The following is a 24,052-nucleotide window of genomic DNA, read 5'->3' on the forward strand; positions in this document are numbered from 1 at the left end:
TGATATTACCCTTCCTGATCTTATGAACTATAACAATTTCCAAACCTTTTATTAATGCATGCTTGTCCTTTTCTAATATTTTGAGTGCCATATTTGTACTAAATAATAAAAATAATAATAATGGAAGCCACAGCTTCTGGAAACACTGATGCTTTGTTTGAATTGCTGTTTTTACAAAAAATATGTTGTTAGCAGAATCCTCAGAAGGAGAATGATACAGAATTTCTTTGTTTGTTTTGAAATACAGTTGTCAAAACAAATAGATTTATAGCCTCTTTGGGTAAGAGAGGATTTCTGTCTTGAGAATGTGGGGTTTTTTCTTGCTGGCATTGAGCAGGCTGGGTTTAATTTTGCTGGATTATGAAATGAACTGCGTTTTTAATATAAGCTCAAAGTGTCAGTTCTGAAATAAAATATTATTAAACTTGTTTTATAAATGATATAGTATTTTTGTTGGATTTATTTGCATTCCTGCAGGTTGAGTTTGAGTGCATCAATGAAAAGAAAAGGCAGAAGAAAAAGAACTATAAAAACTCTGGCATTGTGAGCGTTAAGCATTGTGAGGTCAGTAATATATTCTGGTATAATTCTGGTTTTAAGTGTTCACACATAACACCTCTCATATATCTTCATCTTCAAACTATAAGGAACTTTAAAATGTTGAAAGTTTCAGAAATAGTAAATATACAAGGGACCCTGATTCATGTGAGGGGACAAATTGAGAGCTGAATCACATACCTGCTGTCCCCTGTCCCTTTCCTCTCTCTTGAACAGAAAGGTTGCTTACCAGTTTATGAAGTCATCCTGAACCACTGCATTTCCCTGCTCACTGTTTTGTGGCAAAGTAAAATTGTGTAACTGTCATAATATGTTATTTTATAAATGAAAGTCCTTTTGGAGCTGCTTTGGTGTCTTTTTGGTGTAGTTTTGTTTGATTCTGATGCACTGAGGGTAGGGTGACACATGTTGCAAATATCCTCATTGCAGTGGGTGGGTGGAATAGCTATAGGGCAAAACAAGTGCTTTTCATGGGTAAAGACAACAAATCTGGAACCTTAGAAGTTGCTACAATAACATTTTATAATTTTAGCTTTTTCCCATTGAAAAAAACCCAAAATTTCTATCCTCTATTTTTAGATCATTGTGGAATGCACGTTCCTTGATTACATCATGGGTGGATGTCAGCTGAATTTCACTGTAAGTTAAACCATTTGTATGAATGCTTTTTGAGTTTTGGAACAATCTGAAGCATAGAATTCATTGGCTGTGCACTTTTTTTGATTATTGTATATTTTTTTTCTTGTTGACTTTTTTTATTCTGTAGCATGGAGCAAGAAGCTGTTTTGCCAGAGCACTTCTAGTCTGTTTAGAAAAAGCACATTGTCTTTACTCTTGGCAAAAGGTTCTGAACCTCTGGTTATGTTCATTAGGAGCTAGCTAAGTTATGTGGATGAGACCAAAGGGAAATTCACAATTCTTTGTAAGCAACATGCAGAGCTTCATATAGATTAGAACCCATAAGTTATGTCATTTGTGAACCAAATGCAGCACAAATAATAGTGTCCTCACCTTAGTAGCATGCTTCATCACTAATGTAAAGAAGACCTGTTGAAGTCAAAGAGCTGTCTAGGCTTCTGTGGAGCCTGGGTACTTGTACTTCTGAGAAGAAAGGTGTGTGTGGCAAGATACAGAATGAAATAAATTTGCCAGATTTTGAAGAGCTGCTGTGAATAATAACTGGAAGTCAACACAGCAAAAACCTGACAGCATCCTCAGTGAAGCTGTAAATGCCCCATCTCTGGAAGTGTTCAAGGCCAAGTTGGTTGGGGCTTTGAGCAACCTGGTCTTGTGCACATGGCAGGGGGGTTGGAACTAGGTGATCTTTAAGACCACTTCCAAGCCAAACCATTCTATGATTCAAATGAAGATGATTTCAGCTCTTCTGGAGAGATGCAGGTTTTGAGGGTTTTGTAGTGGCATTATTTTAAGAGTGTTCCAAGAAACCTGTATCCAAGTACTGTGCCTGATAGATTTGTAGATGTCCTATTTACTGCCTTTTCATGGTTTTCACTTTGGCTTTGCCAGAGATGAGAAGCATAATTTAACCTTTCAGAGCAACCAGATATAAATACTGCATTTGACAGGTGGGGATAGATTTTACAGGCTCCAACGGAGACCCTCGCTCTCCGGACTCCCTGCATTACCTCAGCCCTAATGGAGTTAATGAATACCTAACAGCCATCTGGTCTGTCGGGATGGTCATCCAGGATTATGACACGTAAGTGTTAGGTTTTTATTTATTTGTTTGGATCTTTTTTTTTTTTTTAGATTTCTATAGATATTTGTGGTATTTTTTAAACCAGTGTTCAAGATTCCTGCAGATATACTAGAATGAAACTTCTGAGCTAAGTTATAGAACTAAAATACCACCATATAGTTGCAAGTCTTGTCTTTATTGCAGACAAGCAGGGTTTTTCATATATTATGGAAAGAGCAGTATTGATTTAAATAAATGCTTGCATTCTTGTCAATTTGGTGTTAAAGACTGGTTTTGGTCCTAGAAACAGATACAGTGGGGAGCTTCCATTTAATTTTGCCTCTGAAATAGCATTTTTAGTCATGAAAAACAACACTGATAACTAAACTTTCTGAACTATGGCAACTTTTAACAGAAGGCACTGACTTTGTTTTCTTTAAAATTGCTTCTTTAGAGATAAGATGTTTCCAGCCTTTGGATTTGGTGCACAAATTCCTCCATCCTTTCAGGTAATGGAATGTGTAAATGCAGTACCTAGGACAGCTGGAAGCACTTACTTCAGGAGGTATCTGAAATTCTATGTCTTCTATGTTTTCACAGGTGTCTCATGAGTTCCCAATAAATTTTAACCCGTCAAACCCATTCTGTAATGGTAAGTGTGAGAAAGTAACATCAGACCTAGAGAGTAAAATGCCTAAGTTGAAGGCATAAAGACACTTGAAAAGTGAACTGAAGCATGTTGTTCTAATTAAATAATTAGTTTAGTACTGTAGCAGGAAATAATTTTGCAACCAATTTCTTACTTATGAGAAATAGCATTGCATCAGTCTTGTGTAATGATTCTTGAAAGAAGTGGTTTAAACTGCCAGGGCACAGGGCTGGAAATGGTTCTCTTGTGTTGTTAAGCCACTTTCTACTGTTTTACTTTGCTGCTGGTGTGGAGTTGTCTGGTTTGAGTGTGGTGCTGCTAATGCTTGTTCATTGTGGCCTCTCTGATCATACTAGCAACACCACAAGGTGCCAGGTGAGCAGAACTGCTGCAGTTGATTTTCACACCCTTGAACACAGATTATTTGGCCTTTCTGTTCACACTAGGCAAGTCATGTTGTGTATGTGTCTTAAGCACTGCTCAATCTGAAAGCTTCCATTGCTCATGAATATTTTTTTTTCCACCATGGTTAGTGTCAAATCTTTGTATCATCAAGTAACTGATGTATACAGCTTAAGGAAAATCAGGTACTTCTAAACATCCTAATATGAAAAAAAAAAGCATCTATTTCTTCTCTAGGGATCCAAGGCATTGTTGATGCATATCGAGCCTGTCTTCCTCAAGTGAAGTTATATGGACCAACAAATTTTTCTCCAATTATAAATCATGTGGCAAGATTTGCTGCTGCAGCTACTCAACAGCAGACTGCATCTGTAAGTTCTTTCTGGTACTCTGTGTTTTTCTTACTTTCTTATTTTCCTTCTTGTTTATAAATACTTTTTTTTCTCTTTTAAATTCATAATGTATTCATTTGAAAGTTGGTCCATTACCTTGTGAATAGGTGTTTGTTACCCTTAAAACAATAGAAAAAACAGTTGTTTTTTGTAGATTGTACATAACAGTCCTCTTCAATTAACTAAATAAGCTTTCAGATTTGGAATAGAAACTTAAAAGGACACAACACCTTTATGGTATCTTCTGTTCAAAGCTCTTGCAGTACTATATAGTTAAATAGAAATTTAATTTAGGCCTTCATATATAAGAGAGTGATTTAACCTCAGCTGAAAAAAAAAAACCAACTATATCTGGGAGAGAGGATTAACTAAGGTAATGAAGAAGTAGATGATATAGCTCCTGACACCTAGATAGCAACACAGATAATTAACTGTACCATAAAGGTTCAGATGCTGTATGGGGTGTACCCTCCTCCATATTAAAATTTTATACTTGGGTTGTTGACCATATTGAAAACAGAAATTCTGAAGACCAAGTCTTCAGTCATGTTGATAGTGCATTGAAGTTCAGAAAACCCTAAATCACTGATGATAGCAAATACTGGTGTATTTGATGTCATGTAAAATCAGAAAATAGAATTAGCTATTTTTGCATGTAAAATTGTCTGTAGAAACCATTTGAAAAAAAACTGTGGATTTTCATGCACCATGAGGCTGGTAAGGTTTTGCCTTGGTAGTCTTTTACTAGTAGCTGTAAAAAAAAATTAATGTATGTATAGATGTCCCTATCTAAGGAAAGGAGAAAACTTCTTATTGGTTTTGTTTTTGTTTGGACTTTCATTTCATGTAGTATGCCTAGCAAGAGATTTATTTTTCCTGCCTGAAAGGATGTATTGAAGACAATTTGCTACCTTGACATTTAATACATATCATAGTCATTTTGGATTGGCTTTTGATTCTGATGCTGGTTTTTTTGCCAGTGTGGAGGAAGTATGAGATGAGAGAAATAAATCCAATGTGATGGGCTGTCCTGCTTCAGTTGCTTATATTTTTCTGTGGTCATAGCTGCTTTATAAATACTTCTGCTGAAGTGGGGGAACGGATTGGCACAAAGTAGGAAGGAAAGGTGATACCTAAATAGACAAGATAAGGGAATAACAATTATTTGGAGGCACATAAAAGCAGATGGGAGGGAAAGTTGTGAAGATAGACTTCTAAGAATACTGAGAATATCTTTGGGGTTTGAATTGATGCTATTCAGTAATCATCTGAAATGAAGTGAGGGAAGACTGGAAATTCAAAAAGCATTTGATAATTTCCAGACTTGGTACTTCAAGTTCATTTTTGGTGCTCCAATCCAGAACAGAAGCTGATGCCAACTTTTAGAAGCCCTGACAGAATAGTGGAAACAACTCAGGTGGTTCTTAATTAAATTACTGATGTATTGCAAAATAGTCTCAGACACCTTGGTAATTAACTTCATGAAACTAGAAAACATGATTAAAGGAATTTGAAAATGGCTGGCTGTTTCAGCACTAAAAGGTGTGATTTAGAATTTTCTGGACACAATGAATGAAGTAATGGGTATTATTTCATCAAGGTATTGATAGACCGGAAAGGAAACAAATACAAGTTTCAAAGGTGTTACTTTTCCAAAACCTCAGTATACTGTCTTCTATCCCAGAACAAATAATGGGGAAATAGGTTATCTCTTGATTTGTCTGGGGATTTTAGAGGAAAGAAGGATGATACCATTGGGGTTTTGGATGGTGGCTGCTTATAGATGACTTCTTTTAAAAGATTATCTTGTCCTTATGACCTTCTTCAGACTGTACAGATGAAGCCTGACTACAAATTAGATGTTTGATTGTAAAATTCAGTGAGCACACTGAACATGCCAAAGTGCCAACACTATGTAGTCTTTATGTGGGTTTTTCAAAGTGTACATGCCTAAATGTTTGCTATTTCTTTGTCACAACACGGTGTTCATTGGTTTGACAGCAATACTTTATACTTCTGATCATAACGGATGGTGTGATCACAGACCTGGATCAAACTCGAGCTGCCATAGTTAATGCCTCGAAATTGCCCATGTCCATTATCATTGTTGGTGTTGGGGGAGCAGACTTTGATGCCATGGAGTTTCTTGATGGTGATGATGGAGTTCTTAGGTCCCCATCAGGAGAAGCAGCTGTCAGAGATATTGTCCAGTTTGTGCCATTCAGGAAGTTCCAAAATGTAAGTAATCTTATTGGTGTGCTTAGTAAGTGTTGTGGAGGTATGCTGGGCTTGCTAGGATTTCCTACATCTAATTCTAAGCTTTTGTGGTCTATCTAATGTGTACTCTAAGATAAGTCTTTTTCAAATGCTAAAAAATACCCCCAAATCCCTCAGTTCCTAATTCCAGCAGTACATTTCTGGCTAGTTGCTGCATCTGAATGACCTTTGTAAAACTTGATTAAACAAATGGATGTTTTTTTTTATTTGTGAGAAAAAACTTACTGTAAGTTTTTTCTTATGATAATTTTTCTTTTTTTATTATGAATGCCCATTTATGAATGTGGATTACAGTTTAGTGCAGTATTAAAATTCAAGGCTGAGTCATAATCAGGGAGGTCAAAATCAGTAGAAACTGTATGGCCACAGTAGTGGTGATAGTTTTCATTTTCATAAAAGTAAATACAAAAATTGTGGTGTAAGAATGAAGCCCTGATAATTTTTAATATCTGTAAAGCCCAGTAAAGTATGTGTAGGCTAACAGAAGTCAACTTTTAAGCATCATAATGTTGGAAAGAGTTGACTTAAATAAAAGCCACCAAAATTTCCTCAATATGAGCAACTGACTCTTTTTATTTCCATCCTAATATATTCTAATTTTGTTTCATGTCTTAGTATTAACTTGTTAATAATACTCCTTACAACTTCTTATTTTAATTTTATATTTTTACTTTTCATACTATGAGATTAAACAAAAAATTTTGTAACTCAGGCAAACTGAAATGAGAACAAAGTCAATGCAGAATATGCTTATCAAGTAATGCACTTGGATGTAATTAGCTCGGTTAATACTCAGTATAATATATATTCAAATGCTTTCATTTTCTAGAAAAAGAGATTTTTATTTTTTCTTATGGATATTTATTCTTACAGTAAAAACATTATCTGCAGCAGAGCTGCTCCATCGAAATAGTTATTGTGGATGAAACTTGGTGCAAAAGATTGCAGATGATTTAGACAAATCCCTGAAGGGTCATCTTAAGCAGATAGTGGAAGTTTGTTTATGTGGTTAGCTCTGATATCTGAGCTGTGTATTTCATGTGACAAAAGGTGTCTTCAGACATGGCAGCCCTTTGTACACTTCTGTTACTTCAGTGGCACAAGACAGCCACCTAATTGGTGGTAACAGGAGTGGGAAGGTGAAGCTGACAGGAAGCTTCTGTCAGTCTGTCACACAAGGGCACTGTGTAAAGTCCTCTGTGGAATGTCAGACTTTAAGGTGGCCTTCTAGAGGAGGTGCTTATTACTTGCCTTAGAATCTTCATGAGCAGTTGGTGGAAACTGAAGCTTGGTGTTCTTTTTTTATAAGTCTCCCAAAGAAGCTCTGGCTCAGTGTGTCCTGGCAGAAGTCCCTCAGCAAGTGGTGAACTACTTCAGCACCTACAAACTTCAGCCTCCTAAGAATCCTGCTGCAAAATGAATGGGCTGAGCAGATGAGAGACTTTGTGCTTGCTTTACTTGCTGTATCTACAGACTTTGTATCTCAAAATACTTCTGTAAACATGTACACATGCCTCTGTCGTAATGTCTTTTGCCAAGGTCACTTTGCCAAGTGCCTTTTAAGGGCCAAAATTGTAATGGTGTTTGGGTTTGATGTTGAGAAAAAGTGCTTACATGGATGCATTTGATTTTGAAAAGAATGTAAAAAGAGTTTCTATTAAGCCACCATAACAAAATTTTGACACAGATGTTTCATATTCAGACAAGTGCCACAGAGTATAAAGGCCCTCCCTGCACAGCTGCTTCTTATTTGCCACTCCAGTGCCTTTGGGCAATGCCTGGGATTCAGGGTTGTGGGAAGATAAGCCAAAGAAGTCATTAAAGTATATATTCTTTTATAATATGCCTTCTCTTAAGGTAGTGTGAGAATAATTAGGGTGAATCAAGGTAAACCTCTAGCATCTCTGGCCTTTGAAGGTGCTACTCTAAGGGCTGTAAGATGTGTTCCAATGTACAGTGTACTGGAAAATGACACTTCCAGATTTATTTTGGTAGGGGTTTTGTTTTGGGGTTACCCTGCCATAAAACAATCATGATTATTGATCTTAAAAGGGATTTTTGTGAAGTAGGAATTCGGTTTATAGTTTAAAAGTGTTCTCTGATATACAACTGAATATTTTGAGGTAAAGTCTATAATCATACTGCATACTAGGGTAAACAATCTCTGGTTCTGGTTGAGTTGAGTTTTCCCTTCATCTTTTATATGAAATGTAAATCATGTGTTTGCTTAGTGGACAGATGAAGGTTTCTTGACCCCCAGCTGCATGCTGCTTACTGAGGATCTCTTCTGATCCTGTCACTGTGTGTAACATAAGTGGATTGAAAGGTCACATTCATCATTTCTGAAATGTCAGTCTTGAACATTAATTTTGCAGTTTCATATTTGAAGTGGTTTAGAGCTAGATATCCAACATCTCATGTGGATAGTCTGGCTGTAGTATGTAAGAACAGAACGGGCTAATGCTAAATTTAGCACACTTGGATACTCAAGATTTCACCAGGTCATAGTGTATTTGACTTTCAGTTGCTGGAGCTGCTTAGTGGGCTTTTTTTTTTTTTTTAACATTTATAATCCTCTTGAAAGTCTGAATTCACATTAATGTTGATGAATTTTTTGTAGATGTTTTGTAGACAGTTGACATTTATCAATCAATCATGAAGGGATATATTACCTCCATTTCATTTTTTTTTTGGTGGAAGGGGATCCTATATACTATGAAGTAGTAGAATGCTAAGGAAAAGTTTGTTCCATGTTAAGCCAAGCTCTTCCTTTTTATTAAAATGTAATTCATATATTTCTGTTAAAAAAAGAAATCTCTAATCATCTTTTTATCAGTGTAGTGAAAATCTGTTGCTGCTTACTAATAAAAGTGTCAAATCAGATATGCAACTCAAAATACTAAGATCAAGGAAGTTACTATAATAAACCTAAATAAATAAATAAATCACACTGCTGCAAGTTAAGAGTGTATGATTTTGGAAAAGTGAACTGTTTCACAGCTACCTGCTTCCGGTACAGAGAGAACTGGATGCAGTATTAATGATTTGTCTGCACTAATTGTAGTGGATGAGTACTACTGGTAGGAGTACAGGATACTACTGAAGTTCCTCTGAGCTGTCTGCCAAAAATACAATGATGCACTTGTGTTACTAATTATGTTTTAAGTTGCCATGGAATTGCATTATTATATGCTACTATATATGTATTATTATACTAAGCATCTCCTGCATGTAAAAGAAAACATTTTGTTTTGTCTGTATTCTATACATAAATTCTGAGTTTCTGCAGTGGAGACTTCACTATCACTTATTAGAGAATTGCTCCCATGTTCCTCAAGCTTAGGGAGTTAGATATCATATCAACGACATCTAGTTCTCAATGTGCCATATTCTTTGTAAATTAAATGTTTGACAGGACCATGGCAAGGACTGGTATAAACAGATGTGTACAGCTAATGGCTGTTGAAAACTTCCAGGGTAGGCTGAAGTGATCTTCTGAATGAAGAAATGCAGAAGATTGTGAGTCAAGGGAAAGGAAAGTTACTGTGTTGTTTTGCCATTTTTTGTTTATTTTTACGTGTAAAATTGTATTAATAGCATGAAGGTGACAAAGCAAAATACTGTCCAAGTTTTGTAAAGTGAATGTGCTCGTCGGTCACTGGCACCACCTTGTGATAAAACTGATGTATGGCAGTCTTTGTCATCAGATGCTTTTTGCCATGTAATGGTCATAATATATACATATGTACAGCAGAGAGCTCACCTGTAACCAGAATTTTGTACTTTTATATGTATTTCAGTTCTGATGAAGTTAGCTGATTTACAATGCCTGTGCATTAAAATGATCATTTCAGTACACTGTTCTGTGGTACTCTTGTATTCAGTGTATCCTGTGCAATGCTAAATGCTGCTTTTGTGATTCCTATGGTGAGTATGCCACGGATTCATAACAAGTAGAAAAGGGAGAGGAAAAATGCCTTTCCACTTAGTGGTAATGACTCTGCAGTTTATTCTTCATAAACCATCTTAAACAGGCTTCTAGCAAGAAGACATTCTGAAGTTGGATAGTTTTAAATGGGACTGTTTCATGCTCTATGCTACATTAGAGTTCTCCCATGCATGCTATTTCATACAATTATTACCAGGTTTTCCAAAACTTTTTTCCCAGAACAATGTCTACATTTTAGGTACAGAGGCATGGAGATATAGTTATTTGTAGTTTTCAAATACATTATCCTACTCTACCCTTCAGTTCCTTTACATTCAAGTGTAGTCAGCTCTGAAGGACTCAGTCAGAACACCAAGGTTACAGGGGACTGTTGCAGTAGAATGTGATGCCACACAGAGACAACTGTGATACTGGAAACTGCACCTTCTAAGCACTCCAGAGTAATTCATTCTGCTTCTTCACTAGTCAAGAATCTACAGGCTAGAATTAGTTCCTGAAAGAATTTATTACATCTTGATCTTTCTTGTATCATTCCATCTCGTGAAAACCATGCATAGTTGCAACTTCCATTTGCCTTCCATGAGCCTTCTTGCACCCTGCCAACCCTAAGAATGCAGGAATTGTGGGAAGAGGAATATACCCCAACAATAGAAAAGTAGGATGTCACAGAGAACCAGATGGATGTTATTTATGTGTGGCCAGTGTCTTCTGCACTGATACCTCCCCTGTTTTGTATTGGGTGTAAGGAACTCAAGAGCTGTGCATAGCAGTGGTCTTGCAGATGGAACTGTTAAAGTTTTCTGCAAACCTGGGCTCTTATGAGCTGTAGCAAAGCAGCAATTCATGGGAAGCTCTGTCACTGCAGTGAAACACTTGGTGCTGCAGTCTCAGCCTTTGCTTTGTAATTTATGTCAGTGTGTGATTGATGGACTTAAATATGCCCACAGAGAAAACATTCAAAATTACCTGGTAGCATTTGTGTAGGCAGAAGGGGATCAGTTCTTTTTCTTTACTCACTCATATAAAAATGTTAAAATACAGAGAATATTCCCCCCTTTCCATAATGCTTTGACAGCTCTGTCTCAAAATAAAAAAAGGATGTGAAACTGTATATTGTAATTCATAGATTATTATTATTCATAGAAGGTCTCATTCATGAAACAGTTCTGCAGTATTTCTAGTCTTGATATTTCATTGAGACAGTCTTGGATGTGCAATAGATTAATAATTCTTTATGAAACAACTTAAAATTTTTCGCCCTCTGTTGTGAAGTCTTTTTTTCTTATGCATCAAATACCAAGTAGCATACAAATAAGGATGATTCTTTCCACAAAGCAGTTGAACCTTCACCTCACTGCTAATGCAGCAGAACTTTCTTTTGAAAGAGGTTACAATTTTGGTCACGTCAGAGGATTGTGGAATATGCAACATATAGAATTCAATCATCCAGCTTTTACTTGGGCAAACTTCCCACTAATTCTGGTTAGGCTTCCAGTTTTACCTGTGATTACAGAAGTTGGAAGGCTTTAAAGAACAGGCCTACAGAATGCATAGCCTGCAGGGTCATACGTAGCCTGCAGAGTTTTATTTGGGCATGGTGCCTTCCTTGGTTGTGTGGTCAGCCAAGAAGCTGTGAAGCCTGCCCTTGCCACTTCTTGGCTTGGCCTCTGCATAATGTTTTTAGTTTACAAAACTGTTCACCCGGTGATATCTGAAAGGGGGGTTGGAGGAGAGAGAGAGGAGATGGAAACCAGTGGAAGAAAATAAAGTAGTTGGGAGTTAAGCTTAAAACACAGCGTCAAGCTTTTGTGTAATATTGTATCTGAGACTGATGAGTTGATGCAGAAGGCTGGCAGTGTGGGAGCTCCTGAATGGAAAGCTGTATCCTTCAGCTGTGGCACTCAAAGGATTTACTGTAATTCACAAGTGTGATGTAGCTAAGACACAGAAGACAGGTTTCTCTTTACACCATTCTCAAAGTCTATGATGTAGATGAACAAATGGAGCGTTGGTTGCAAGTTTGCAGAACCAGAAAGTGTAAATCCTGCTTTTTATAAAATAGCCTTTATTTTTGAAGTAGCTGGTTTAGATACCAAGATTCTTCAGACAGCTGTATCAAGTGCTTACTTTTCAGAGAGCATGCCCAACCCCTTGACAAGATCAAGCAAGTAAATCAGCAGCCCAAAGTTACAGGTCATCTCTGGAGGGTGAACTATGTCTTTCCCGTGTTAATTTGCCAGAGTCAAAGACAGCTGGAGCAGATGTTTATGCTTTCAGAGGGCTGGCAAAAATTCTGTAATCTGCTTCCCTCTTGTGGATTTTGGGATTTGTTTTTTGACAATAGTTTTATGTTGCCCTGTGTCCCAAGGTAAAACATCCCAACACATAGCACCTGCTGTCTGCTCTGAGTCACGCTGCTCACAAACCCAGGTCACCAATTAGAAGTATAAGGGAAGGAGAGAGAAGGATAGAGAGAAACATAAGGAACCTTAGCAACAGTAGGGCAGCAGCAAGGAAAAGGATAACTATGGGAAAGCAGAGGAGAAAGCAGGAAAGAGTACATACAAAAGTTAAAAGCAAACTGAGCAACAGGAGCAACAGTAAGAAAGCAAGGATAAAGAGGAGAGGGAAGAGGAGAAGTAGGAAAAAAACAGAGTAAGAGGAAAGGGAGAGCATGGATGAAACTAGAAACAAGTGGTCATGAAATGCAATCTGAGCCGTAATTTCTAATACACCAAAAGTTCTCTTTTCAGTATCAAGGTTAAGAATATAAATAACTTGTGGTGCCAGGAGAGGAGGGCAAGAAGATGAGGATCTGGAGTGGATTTTTCTCATGCGTAGTCTCTACTTTTATATTCTATACCAAATGCAAAGTCCAGCCAGCCCTCTGAATGTAGCAAGATTAATCAGATAAGCCACACCTCAAAGCACTATCTATTTCTTTTCTTTCTCTTTGATTTCAACTTTAAGGATCTCTCCTTCTCCTGCTCTGGGGGATGGTGTCATACTAATGATCAGAGACTCCTTACTGGTTGTTCTCTGTATAACTGCAGGCTTAGCATCTTCCTGTGGCTTTTCTGTTTGAGCAGGGGGTGCAGAGGGGGCTGCAGGCTCTGCTGGTTTCTTCTCCTCTTCTTTAGGCTTGGTCTCTGCGGCAGCTTGAGCTACCTAGAAACAAGAAGTTTAATGTTTTCCAATACTACAGAGAAATTCAGGAAGTAGCTCTATTCTGTACATAGCATGGAAAGGCACAGCATGACAACTATGTTAATGGTATGCAACACATGTAAATGTCTATTCAGATGTTGAAAATTGGCTTCTAAATGAAAAATGCAATTTCAGAATCAGAGTATCAGTATAAAACCTAAGGAACACTTGTGGATATTCATATCTGCTTCTTACTAATATAGAAGGATGAAACAGACCCATTTTGGGGCACAGAACCCTCCCTTATGTCTTGCCTTCCTTTATGTATTTACACTATTGGAGAAAGAAAGAGTGTTATGTAAACCTTGACATACTTCACACTGCCCCATTCCTTGGCCAAGCCTATTTGCTAATAAGTTCACAAATACACATTAAAATGAGCAGCATTCCTGCTCCAATAGTGTTGTGTAGTCATTTGTGTGAGCAAAGGGCAAAGTTCTTTGTTTAGCTTAAATATAACCACAGCTATTTCATCTATAAAGAAAATAATTCTGCCACCTTTGGGCAAATATGTAGAAGTAAGCAGATTCTTATTAACATTAACATTTCTCAAAAGAGTATAATGTGGGAATTATTTTTCATCAGTTAAAACAACAGTTTTCTCATAAGTGCAAGATATTAGAGATTTAATAAGTTTTAGCTGTGTGGGCTACACTTTGTATTTTGTCTTCAGGATTTTTAACAACCAGAGATCTGACTCTGAATTGGAAAGTTCACTGTGTGCCCGAGTCAACTGAATCAGATTACTGTGTTTGGGTATTTCTGTATTTACTATTGTTTACATAAAATTAGAAGATCAGATGCCCTTGAGGCCATTGTAAAATCCATTTATCCTTCCTTTCTTAGAGGTTTTTTTGTTTGCTTGCTTTTTTCCTTGCTTGTGTTTTCTCTGGTCTGCATTAAGTCCAGGTTCAGAAAGATTGAGCCAAATTTTAGAGTTAGTATTTACTGAGATTAGGAAAAGTGATTATATCTCAGCTACTGTGAGTTTTTGCTGTTGATTGCAGCAAGGCTAAATTTTCATCTACTCTGTTTGCCCCAGCCCTCTCAGTAGATTCCATTCTGTTTTCTGTGGCTTTACCTGAGTGTCTTGTTGTTTCTTCAGCTGTAGCAGCCTAGCAAGGCCTTCTCTTCCTTTTCCTCCAAGCATTGCTTTAAACAATTTTGGAGTTTCCTGTTTCTGCCCAAAGAGACTTGCCAAGCCCCGTGGTCTTTCTGCTGGTGGTCCTGGAGCAGGTTTCCCCTTCTGCTTCAGCAGCACCCTGGAGAAAGAAGGGGAAAAGAACACACAGAAGTGCTGTGAAATTGAACAAAGTTCCTGCAAAGTTGAAACACCACATTTATGCATGTAAATCTGTTGGCTCTTACTTGGTTCCCAGGTCAAGTGACAAGCAAAATTGGAAATAATAAAGGTTTTGCCCTAGGCTCTGGTGGAGATGAAGGCATCTGTTCTAATTTGGAGTTGCTTACCTATATCCTGGAGTATAAACAAGGGCTTGTTCAAATTAAGGTGTCACAAAACAGATGAAAGAATTTTATAAGGAAAGAAGAGGTGTGGAGGGGGATGGGTGCCCCATACCTGAGGTGGTAATCCCTTATCTGGCCTTCTGGATACAAATTCAGAGAGCATTTAGTGCTCCACCAGGATTCCAGTTGGCACATGTGGTATGAATTCTTTATCAAACTAACTTCCAGCATGGCTCCTCTCATAGGTCAGGTTAGACAGTGGTACTTATTTTGGTCCTCTTCAGTAGAAGACACCCTGACAATTTAAACACTACTGCCAATGTTGTGTCAGACTAGATTTTCACACAGTTCCTCAGCTGTACTGATTTGCAGCCATAATGACAAGAACTGAGAATTAGCAACAAAGGTTAAGATTAGATGGAAGATCTGAGATAGATGGGAGCAGTAAAAAGTAGAGGATTCCCATGCGTTCAGTTTCTATTAAATAACTGTACATTTTTCAAGGCCACATTTCTATCCTTGCAAAAGTCCTGACTTAAGGCTCTCTATGAGTGAGGACTGTATTTGCAGTCTGAAGTACAGTAAATCCCTAAAACTATAATTTTCTCCAGCATCTTGTACTGTGGGAATTTCAGAAGTAGAGTTAATTTTTATTTTTAAATTTCATTGCTGCAAATTAAAAAAAAAAAAAAAATTATACTTTAGTAGCTTGCATGGCTTTATTATGCAAAAAACATACAGGGGTGGGTTTTTGGGCAGGTGATAATAGAGCAAATTTCTTGTATGAATAAATCCTTTTAGTTTATTTAATGGAGCCCTTTATAAGTGTCAGATGACCACAAAAAACCTTAATGTAAACCTTCCAGGGTGGAGCAACTGGTAACTTCCTTCTAAAACTGAACATAACCACAGTCTTTATGAAAATAGTGCACAAATTTCCTCTTTGTGCCTCGTTTTGGCAGAATTTGTGGATGCCTAGACTGGTAAGCAAAATTCATGCTGCACAGGGCAGGTACTGCATATCTTTAAAATTAAAGTCTGGTATCTAGAAAGGTCTTTGAGCTCAAATGGAAGTGCAGATACAACAGGTGGATGATTAAGCTCCACGGTTGAGAAAGACTGTCTGGAGGAAGCAGAATTTAATGGATGGGCAGAATATGCCTGGGGTGGGCAAGAAAGCAGAAGAGGCAGCGTGGGACAGAGACAGGAACAACAAGGTCATACTACTGTTTAGATAGAAGCTGGTGAAAAGTCAGGAATGATTGATGCTGGGGATCACTGGCCCCTGCATTCATTCCCCTTTTCTACCTGTTAATGCTGGTTTTGAAAATTCAGACTCAGCCCATTCCGTGTCTAGTTTCCTTGTCCCTCAGGGGCATCATGATTCTCAAGATACTGTTGCTTGACTACCAGGGCTGTTACATTGTGATGAGTGCAGCCATTTGCTAGCACTTCCAAAAACCAAAAGGTCTTTCCTGTGCTGTGTTTAGTCTTCTCTGGGGGAATTTCAAGTCTGGGACCAACCTTCCAACCTTTGATAGCAATTCAAGGCAACAGTTGAGACCAATAGTGGTGCTGAAGTGTACTAATAATGATGAACTGTTTCAAATATTTGGACCTTTTACAAGGTAGCAAGGTACTCGTTTTGTCATAATTTTATGACAAAATCTGACAATACTTTGCCCTTTCAGAGCTGTGAAAATGGTCATCCTGGCAAACTACAGCCAAAGGAAGGTGAAAAGCAATCTTAATTTGAAATCCCTTTTCAGAATGCTTTTGAATGCACAGGTGTCTAATCTGTGTAGTTCCATCTTGTCAGGCCTTACTTTAAATCCATTTCTACGTGCTGCTTAGGGTTTTGGAAATGCATACAAGTCTGTGGATGCATTGAAGCTTATCTCTGTAGAATTAGGGGCAAGCATTTTGTTGCATCTTTGAAAACTTATTCCTTAACTGATATCTCTCCTGCAGTTTCTTTCTTGGTGATGTAAGAAGTTCTGATATGTATCCTTATCTCATTTTGTTTTTATTTTTGTTTTTTTGTTTGTTTATTTGTTTGTTTTATTACCTTAAATATAATGCAGAAGGCAGCTACATTCAGAATTTCTTTCTGCTTAGCACATTTCCACAACCTTTGGGATTCCTTCCAAGATCATGCTTTCAACTAGAAACTACCAGGCAAATCTGACCTCTAACACCAAATGTGTTTACAATTGTTTAACAAGAAAGGAATGCAAATCGTCTAGAAGTCACAACTGTCCATCCTGCAGCTAAATGATAGAATTTAAAAACTGTTACTAGAACATACTTTGCTTTCTTCATGAGAAGCTTTTCTGAGTCAGGATAGTTCACCAGGATTTCATTGAGTGTTTTCTTGTCCAGAATGAAAAGGTTGGCAAAGCCATGAGCCACCACGTTGGCAGTCCTTCGATTTCCTCCACCTGCAGCTAGTAGGCTGGAATGAAAATAGACACCATCAGTGACAGCATTACTTGCCCTAGTGAGGAATCTCTTTGTTGGTGGTTCTCCACTAGAGTCATTGCAAAGCTCACTTACAGAGCTGGCTGTTGCATCCAATGTTCTGTAAAGGCCCTGTGCAGATTGGGTTAGAAATTCCATCTCAGGAAGGCAAACGGTCACTGTTGGCATATATAGATACTAAGGACTGTGAAAAGTTTTGCTACATGGAGACATTTCTGCTAAGAGATATCCACAGCTTGGACTGCACTTGTTTTAGTTCTCATGTCAACTTGGCATTTCCTCAGTTTTATTGCTGAAAATTATTCGCATCAGTAGTAAAGCAGCATTATTTATAGTGAATAAATTATTCTTCCCCAAGGATTTTTTTTCTGAGTGAATAACTTCTGTGGGGCTCTAGTTTTTGGTTTTCTCCCCTACCACATCTTGTGTTTAAATGTTGGCAAGTTGAGTGATAGAGTTGAGGAAGGTCTGACAGTTACAAATGTGTCTGCCAGAAAAAGAAGGCTATTTTGTTTTGAATGTAAGGCATTAGACCAGTTTAGCTAGCAGCAGTTGGCCAGAGGGAGGATATCTGAGATAAAAATTAAATGTACAAATAAAAATAAATTGTTCATCTTGTACTAAGCAATTGAAGAGACTTCCCTTCTCAGCTCTGCTGATAAGTATGAGAATTTGCATTTGCTCTTAGTACTAAAATTACTCTATCACTATATTCAAGATCTACCCCAAACTTTGTCCTTTAATGATTTCTCAGTGAATTAATATTTTTAGGGAACATTTAATATAATCTAAATTTAAAAGTTATTAATAAAAGATATTCTGGACCCCAGTAAACAGGAATTAATACCCATCTGAAGTAATAAGCAAGGATATATAAATATTTGTTTTAAGGTTAAAGAATTTATGAAACATATTTCTAACTATTGAATCATATAGATAATATATTTAATTTATAAAGGACAGTAGGAGACCTCTGCAACCCTGTGTGCAAGGCTAGTTTTACATGCCCACAGAGTGTTTTTCTGCAACTCAAGACAGCAATCAATATATGAACTGATGCTGAAAATGCAGTTTATCATCTTCTTTTTAAACAATTCTGTACGATTCCTCATAGAATAAAGCTCTTTACACAATAAGAAAAGCTGGTAAAGAAAATTGCAAACACCTTTTGAGCTCTGATGAATCACTTCTCAACAAGTTACTGAACAACCATTTTTTGGCTTTTCTAACAGAAAGCTCATTTTATCAAGGTAGACGAGGACTAAAGAGATCAGCTTTCTCATTATGATGATGATGTGAGGTGAATTTTACAAGTAAGGAAATCTTTGCTCAAACAGAATCATCTTTGACTAAGGACAGTGTTATGTACTTCAGCATTCAATTTGCTTTGGATAGTGTGTGAAGTGTTATATGATCACATTTTTAAAAACAGATACATTTGCCTTGCAATGATTCTTGGTAATGCAGTATCTATATTAATCACAAAATTGACTTTTTTATCTAACATTTTTTACTCCAGCTGAGAGCCTGAATTGCTGTAATATTAATAGAAGTTGATAACCTTAGAATTCTTATGCTAGCCAATAAAATTTCAAGCTATGAAGTTGTCAAAGTGATGACTCAGCTTATCTATTGTTTTTCTAGCTGATCCCTGTAGGAAGCTGCTGCTAATTGAAATTGAGGAATAGCTTGTGTTATCAGCTGAACCTGCAGGGTTATGGTGGCTCAGCTGGGCACCTATGTGCACATGAGGAGAACTGGTAAGACAGGAAAGAGAAATAGTTCTGGATCTTGCTTCTAAGAAGGATGTCAAACTCCAAAGGTCAGAGCCCATAAAAAAGCAGCAGCTACTACTTTGGGGGAAATCCTGAAGTACTGGGAATGCCATCTTTCACAAAACTAGGTAGTGCCTCTAGTTTGTATTTTTTTAATATAAAGTTTAAAGTACAAAACAGCTGAAAACTGAAGCTGAGATCTTCCTGTCCAAAATTTACATAAAATGGAGAAATGTTTTAGTTTTTCCCGAAATAACATTTTCTGATAAGAAGTAGCCCTAGTGAAATACCAGTAAATGGATGAAGGAGGACATCTGGCTTCAAGTGTAATTTTCTCTGGGCTAGCGAAATGTTGTTATAACTGAATTTCTCTTGTTCTGAATTGTCTTTGCTGATGGGCTCTCATTAAGGCAACAATCTGTTTGCTTCTGATTCTGAAATTCTTTTACTTCCCCCAGCTGATATTATTTATACAGGAAAGTTGCAATGAGGGTAAAATGTTAATTGGAACTCCTATTTCTTAATCCCTTCCTGTAATAATTTTCAGGGATGAAATTGGCAAGGGACATGTTTGATTGCTACTCTTGCATTGGCTTTCTAGCATAATTCAGGGAACTTTTTGGAAATAAACAAGTTTTATTTTCTTCAATTCCTTTGCTTCTGGAGACGTTTAGGCATCATTACCATGCATTTTGAACAGAGTGAGATTGAATAGCAAGCACCTTATAAATCATGTACCTAAGCCACTCAGAAAGAAGTTGACATATTTCTCCAAACAAATCTTGAATTGGAAATCAGAAGGAAATCAGCCTGATATCAGGTTATAACCATTATGAAGTTAGAGGAAAACTTGGATGTCCTAAAAAAAGTAGTACATAATCCATTAAAGAATATTTTTTCCATTTGCCTGTGGTACTCTCTATTCAAAAGACCTTGACAAAATTTATATAAAAAGTCACAATACACACTCATTATTTTCTAGCACCTTGCCACTAGGAAGAGCATATCTCTCATGATACACTTAGTGCATCATGTGTGCCAGTTGCTGTGGTTTTTCTCCTTGAGTTTATCCACTGCCTGACATTTTATATGCAAATTGCACGTGTCTGAATGGGTTTGCTGCTGCAGTAGGTCAGTGATAAATAAAACAAGACTAGAAGTGTAGTGTTACAGCATTGCTGAGGATTTTGCTGGCCATATTGGCAATTATGTAAAGAGTAACAAGTACTGGGAAATGAATCTTTAAAGGTCATTGTGTGGTTCTCACGTGGAAACAAGTGCTCACCTGTGTTAGATCAAAAGTTTAAAAATACTTTCCTTGTTTTGAAATCAGCAGTTATCATTTCTCAGTTTAAAATGCAAAGTTCTGACTTCAAATACCAGACTAATAAATAATTGAAATTCACGTGTGTGTTACGTATGGGGGAGGGTTTAGCTTTTTCTTCTGTCTTTTAATTATTCAGCCCTTACCCACGAGTTCATTCTCAGTCTTTCTGCATAACTTACAATACAGTGTTTTGTTTGGAGGTTTTGCTCAGGTAAAAAAAATCCTTCTGGAAGAGCTGATATAATTGCACTTTCCCACTTAATGAACAAGTTCTGTAACTATGAGATATATCAGATGTTTTCCACTTGAGATCTAAGCAAGTTCTGTATGCACATCACTGGATAAACAGGAATGTTTCCCCTACTCCAAAGGGAAACACAACTAGAGGACAAATGTAAAACTGGCACAGAGCTGTATTGCTTTTCAAGAGGCAGATTAAAGCTAGCAGGAAGAACATTAACAATAACAGGAAGGTAGCTGGAAGAAACCAAGGATCCAGTTTATCACATGCAACAGCACATTTATTTTATTACGTTTTCTTTGGGCCAACCTCAGCAGGGGGGTGCAATGCCTAAAAGCTAGCACTTGATTGGTTAACTGGGGAACATAGCACATAAAGAGTTAATGGATTTTGCATAGAAAGTATATGCAGAGTATAAAAAACATTTGTAGCCACCAGAAAAAAAATCTCATCCAGATAAATTCAGACAAAAAAATCTGGTCTATCCACCTTTTTCTTGTCTTGTATGCTTTTAAATAAATACTTTTTCAAATTGGGATGTCAAATTTTCAGCCATTTAATCAGCTCTTAAACAAACTATTTTTAGTTGCTATTTTAGATTTTCATATCTATTTTCTTAGAGATTAATTTTCATCTTTACCATCTGCTGTTTAAGTGCACCTAGTCTTATTATACAGAGAATAAAATGGATTTGGTCCTCCTGTATTGCAGACAACATAACAGGGAGATGAATTAAATCTTTAAAATGCTAAAGAAGAAATTGGTCTGTGTAACCCTGTGTTTGTGATCAAAACACTGGTCTCAGATCTTACCCTATTAATCACTGATGCTTCACTTAGATTTTCCTTCACTTACATCTCCTTGCTCAGTGTCCTCTTTATTGATCCTACCCACTTTCTAGCCTCCCATGATAGCTGTCACACTTACCACAGAGAAATTAAACAACCACTGATTATTTGACAAGTTCTGAAAAAAAGTGCTGATGGACCTACCTGATCTCCCCAAATACAGCTCCTGCTCTGAGTGTAACCAGGACTTTGGTACCATCAGGGCCTCCAAGGACTTGAACTTCACCCTGTTTGATGATGTACATCTCTCTGCCAATCTCCCCCTGGGCATACAAACACATAAAAGAACTCGTGTTTTAGCAGTGGTTTTTGTTGTTAGAATAATATTACAGGTTTTTCTTTAAATATCTTTATACTCTCTCATGAACAGAGGATGTGCCACTATTATGAGGCAAATCAGCAATGTAGTTTTAAAAGTGAAAAAGCAGCAGCAACAGAGCCAGAACTGAAAATGTAGAGACCTGTACTTGCTAGCTTTTCACTTGGTCTTCCAAGCTTGCATGCAGCATCTCCTTGGTGAAGTAGGGTGAGATAAACGTACATCCAGGGAGAAGGTGGCTCCAACATTCTATACTACTTGTTGCAGCATTAATAAATTTGCTATGGTTGTAGACTTACACTAGTAAGTCACACAGTAGACTTATACAAGCAAGACACCTTTTAGCTCTGAGTCAAACTGTAATAAGTTGATGTTTCAATTTCTCATAGCCTGTCTTTGTTAAGAATCGTTTGCATGGAGTGCAGTATCAAGCATTGAATCTGTTGCTGTCCTTTATTCTCCCTGTTGTGTCAGTCCCAGCTGTAGTCTAAGATCCGTTCATGCTGTGCACTGTCTAAGCAACACACCAAACTATTCTTCCACCCTTCTTAGCCAGCAGCAGTTCTGGAATTAGTCTTTGAAGGGACACACTTGATCCTTCAGTGTGTTCCCAAATGTTTAACTTTTACACAGTGGAGTCAGTGGAGCTAGCCCAGCCTTTTGGAGGAGGATTGTGTGCTTTACTCTTGGAGGGAGCAGGACCTTAGTGAACATGTAGGACCAGAACTGCCAAAAACAAGTTAAGGGGTTCTGGTGGTCACTTGTGTGGGTGGTGGGACCTGTGGGTCACTTGTCAGAACAACAGTAGTATGGATTGATATTCATCCCCCCCAGCTTTATTTGCATCTGGCTTTGCTCTATGTTTACATGGCTTCTGGAAGGAGACTTGGGCTCACTGGTCAGAAGCTGAGCTAGTTACCTGTGAACTGCCTGTCCTGCCAGGTTTAAACCAAAATGCTGAGACAAGATATACATCTTTGCTAAGAGACAGAGTGACAGCACTCAGCTGGAAACCTGGAGGTGGCTCAGAGCTGTGAGTAAAGGTAGAGCAGATCTTGCTGGAAAGAGCTCTATGGAATGCAGTCTATTTTCTGCATTCTTAGATAATTTTACTACTTTGTCTGAGTACACATATGAAGCACAGATGAAGCATCATAGATGGAGATCTGCAGGCTGGGTTTGTATGTATAGAAGTATAGAAACATTAAGTTTGATCCATTTTGATAATTAAAATTTCATAAGGTATCATTAGATAAGCCATATTTACATTAAATGTTTTCCCATATTACTATAATTTCATGGTTGGTAATGCAAGTAATAAAATCCATATTCTCTTGTTCTAGATTGAATTTGAGAGCATATTTGTTGTTATTACACAGAGTAGTTTAATTATTTTATGCTTTCTAATTCAGTCAGGATTAATTTTATTTAAAGAACATTGTTGACCGATATCTGAACTCCTTTTCTAAAATACATAATTCTTATTGGAATAAGAAAGAATGCTCACCTTTTTGCAGACAAAGTCACCAGGTAAATATACAATGGATTTCAACCTTATCAGCATGTCATATATCATCTGGGTATCACAGCCCTGTTGAAATAGAGTTGATCACTCTACTAATTCAGTATTTTAAGTGACTATTAGAGCCTCAAAAGCCAACAATACAGGAATGGGGAATCCATAAGTGAAATGCAAACTCGAAACATCATAAAGATCAGCTATTAGAGCTGAAAAAGGACTGAAAGAGTTGTTATTTCAAACACTTATGAAGTTCTCTATGGATTGAACATATTTTTATTTTTTTATAAAGTGAGTTTCTGTGCATCTGGATTTTCTGAAGAAGCTCAGTAAGTTTATGTTCAGAGCTTTATGTGTCGTTTATGGGGATTTTTTTTCTAACTGATCTGTGGGAGAAGAACAGATCCTGTCAAATATTCATATGAGTCTGAATTCCATGCCTTCAGCACACATAGAAAAAAAATATAGCCATGTAATATTTACACAGGTATATAATATGATTTAGGCAAATATCCTAACAAGAAATTTTTCTGTGTGTACTTCTAAAACTTGGTGGCTTGTCACAAAAATCCGATTTTAAGTACACATTTAAATTGTAGCTTTGGAAAACTACCAAGGGAAAGCTTTTTTTGCACAAAAGTGACTATGATGCAGCTTTTTCTTCACCAATGTTATATTGTCAGAACAGAGAGTATGGGTGATCTCAGGCAGACCTGGGTGGCTAGAGCAAGGTGGACTGTGTCTAAAGGTAGATTATTCTCAGTCTGACCCTTGAGATTAGTTATACTCTGAATTCACTCATAGTCTGACCATACCATCAGCTATAGGATGTTGTTATAACAGGACTTTGTTTTAATTTTGTTTGCTCTCTTTAAAGATCACTGCCTTGACACAAAAGAAAACCAAATGCATACACTTGGTTTTTCTGATGTCTCCATTCTC

General features: G+C 37.2%; 2 protein-coding genes across 4 annotated transcripts in view; one reads left to right on the forward strand and one right to left on the reverse strand.

Moving 5' to 3' along the window:
• The window catches only part of CPNE3 (copine 3), a 28,228-nt gene extending 18,395 nt beyond the window's left edge, over nucleotides 1-9,833 (forward strand). For all 3 annotated transcript variants that reach the window (XM_079300389.1, XM_079300387.1, XM_079300388.1), the window contains 8 exons: nucleotides 478-564; nucleotides 1,138-1,197; nucleotides 2,145-2,278; nucleotides 2,712-2,766; nucleotides 2,858-2,909; nucleotides 3,546-3,679; nucleotides 5,702-5,938; nucleotides 7,287-9,833. In XM_079300389.1, coding sequence (XP_079156515.1) covers nucleotides 478-564; nucleotides 1,138-1,197; nucleotides 2,145-2,278; nucleotides 2,712-2,766; nucleotides 2,858-2,909; nucleotides 3,546-3,679; nucleotides 5,702-5,938; nucleotides 7,287-7,397 — 870 coding nt within the window. In that variant the 3' untranslated portion in view covers nucleotides 7,398-9,833. The remainder of the gene's footprint in view (nucleotides 1-477; nucleotides 565-1,137; nucleotides 1,198-2,144; nucleotides 2,279-2,711; nucleotides 2,767-2,857; nucleotides 2,910-3,545; nucleotides 3,680-5,701; nucleotides 5,939-7,286) is intronic.
• Nucleotides 9,834-12,278: 2,445 nt separating this feature from the next.
• Nucleotides 12,279-24,052, reverse strand: part of CNGB3 (cyclic nucleotide gated channel subunit beta 3) — a gene marked incomplete at its 5' end in the record, with an annotated part of 98,856 nt that continues 87,082 nt past the window's right edge. The window contains 5 exons of the mRNA XM_079299556.1: nucleotides 12,279-13,094; nucleotides 14,215-14,395; nucleotides 16,909-17,055; nucleotides 21,417-21,535; nucleotides 23,099-23,182. Of these exons, the coding sequence (XP_079155682.1) occupies nucleotides 12,861-13,094; nucleotides 14,215-14,395; nucleotides 16,909-17,055; nucleotides 21,417-21,535; nucleotides 23,099-23,182 (765 nt within the window). The 3' untranslated portion in view covers nucleotides 12,279-12,860. The remainder of the gene's footprint in view (nucleotides 13,095-14,214; nucleotides 14,396-16,908; nucleotides 17,056-21,416; nucleotides 21,536-23,098; nucleotides 23,183-24,052) is intronic.

The sequence above is a fragment of the Erithacus rubecula genome, assembly GCF_903797595.1.
Source record: "Erithacus rubecula genome assembly, chromosome: 3".
NCBI lineage: Eukaryota > Metazoa > Chordata > Aves > Passeriformes > Muscicapidae > Erithacus > Erithacus rubecula.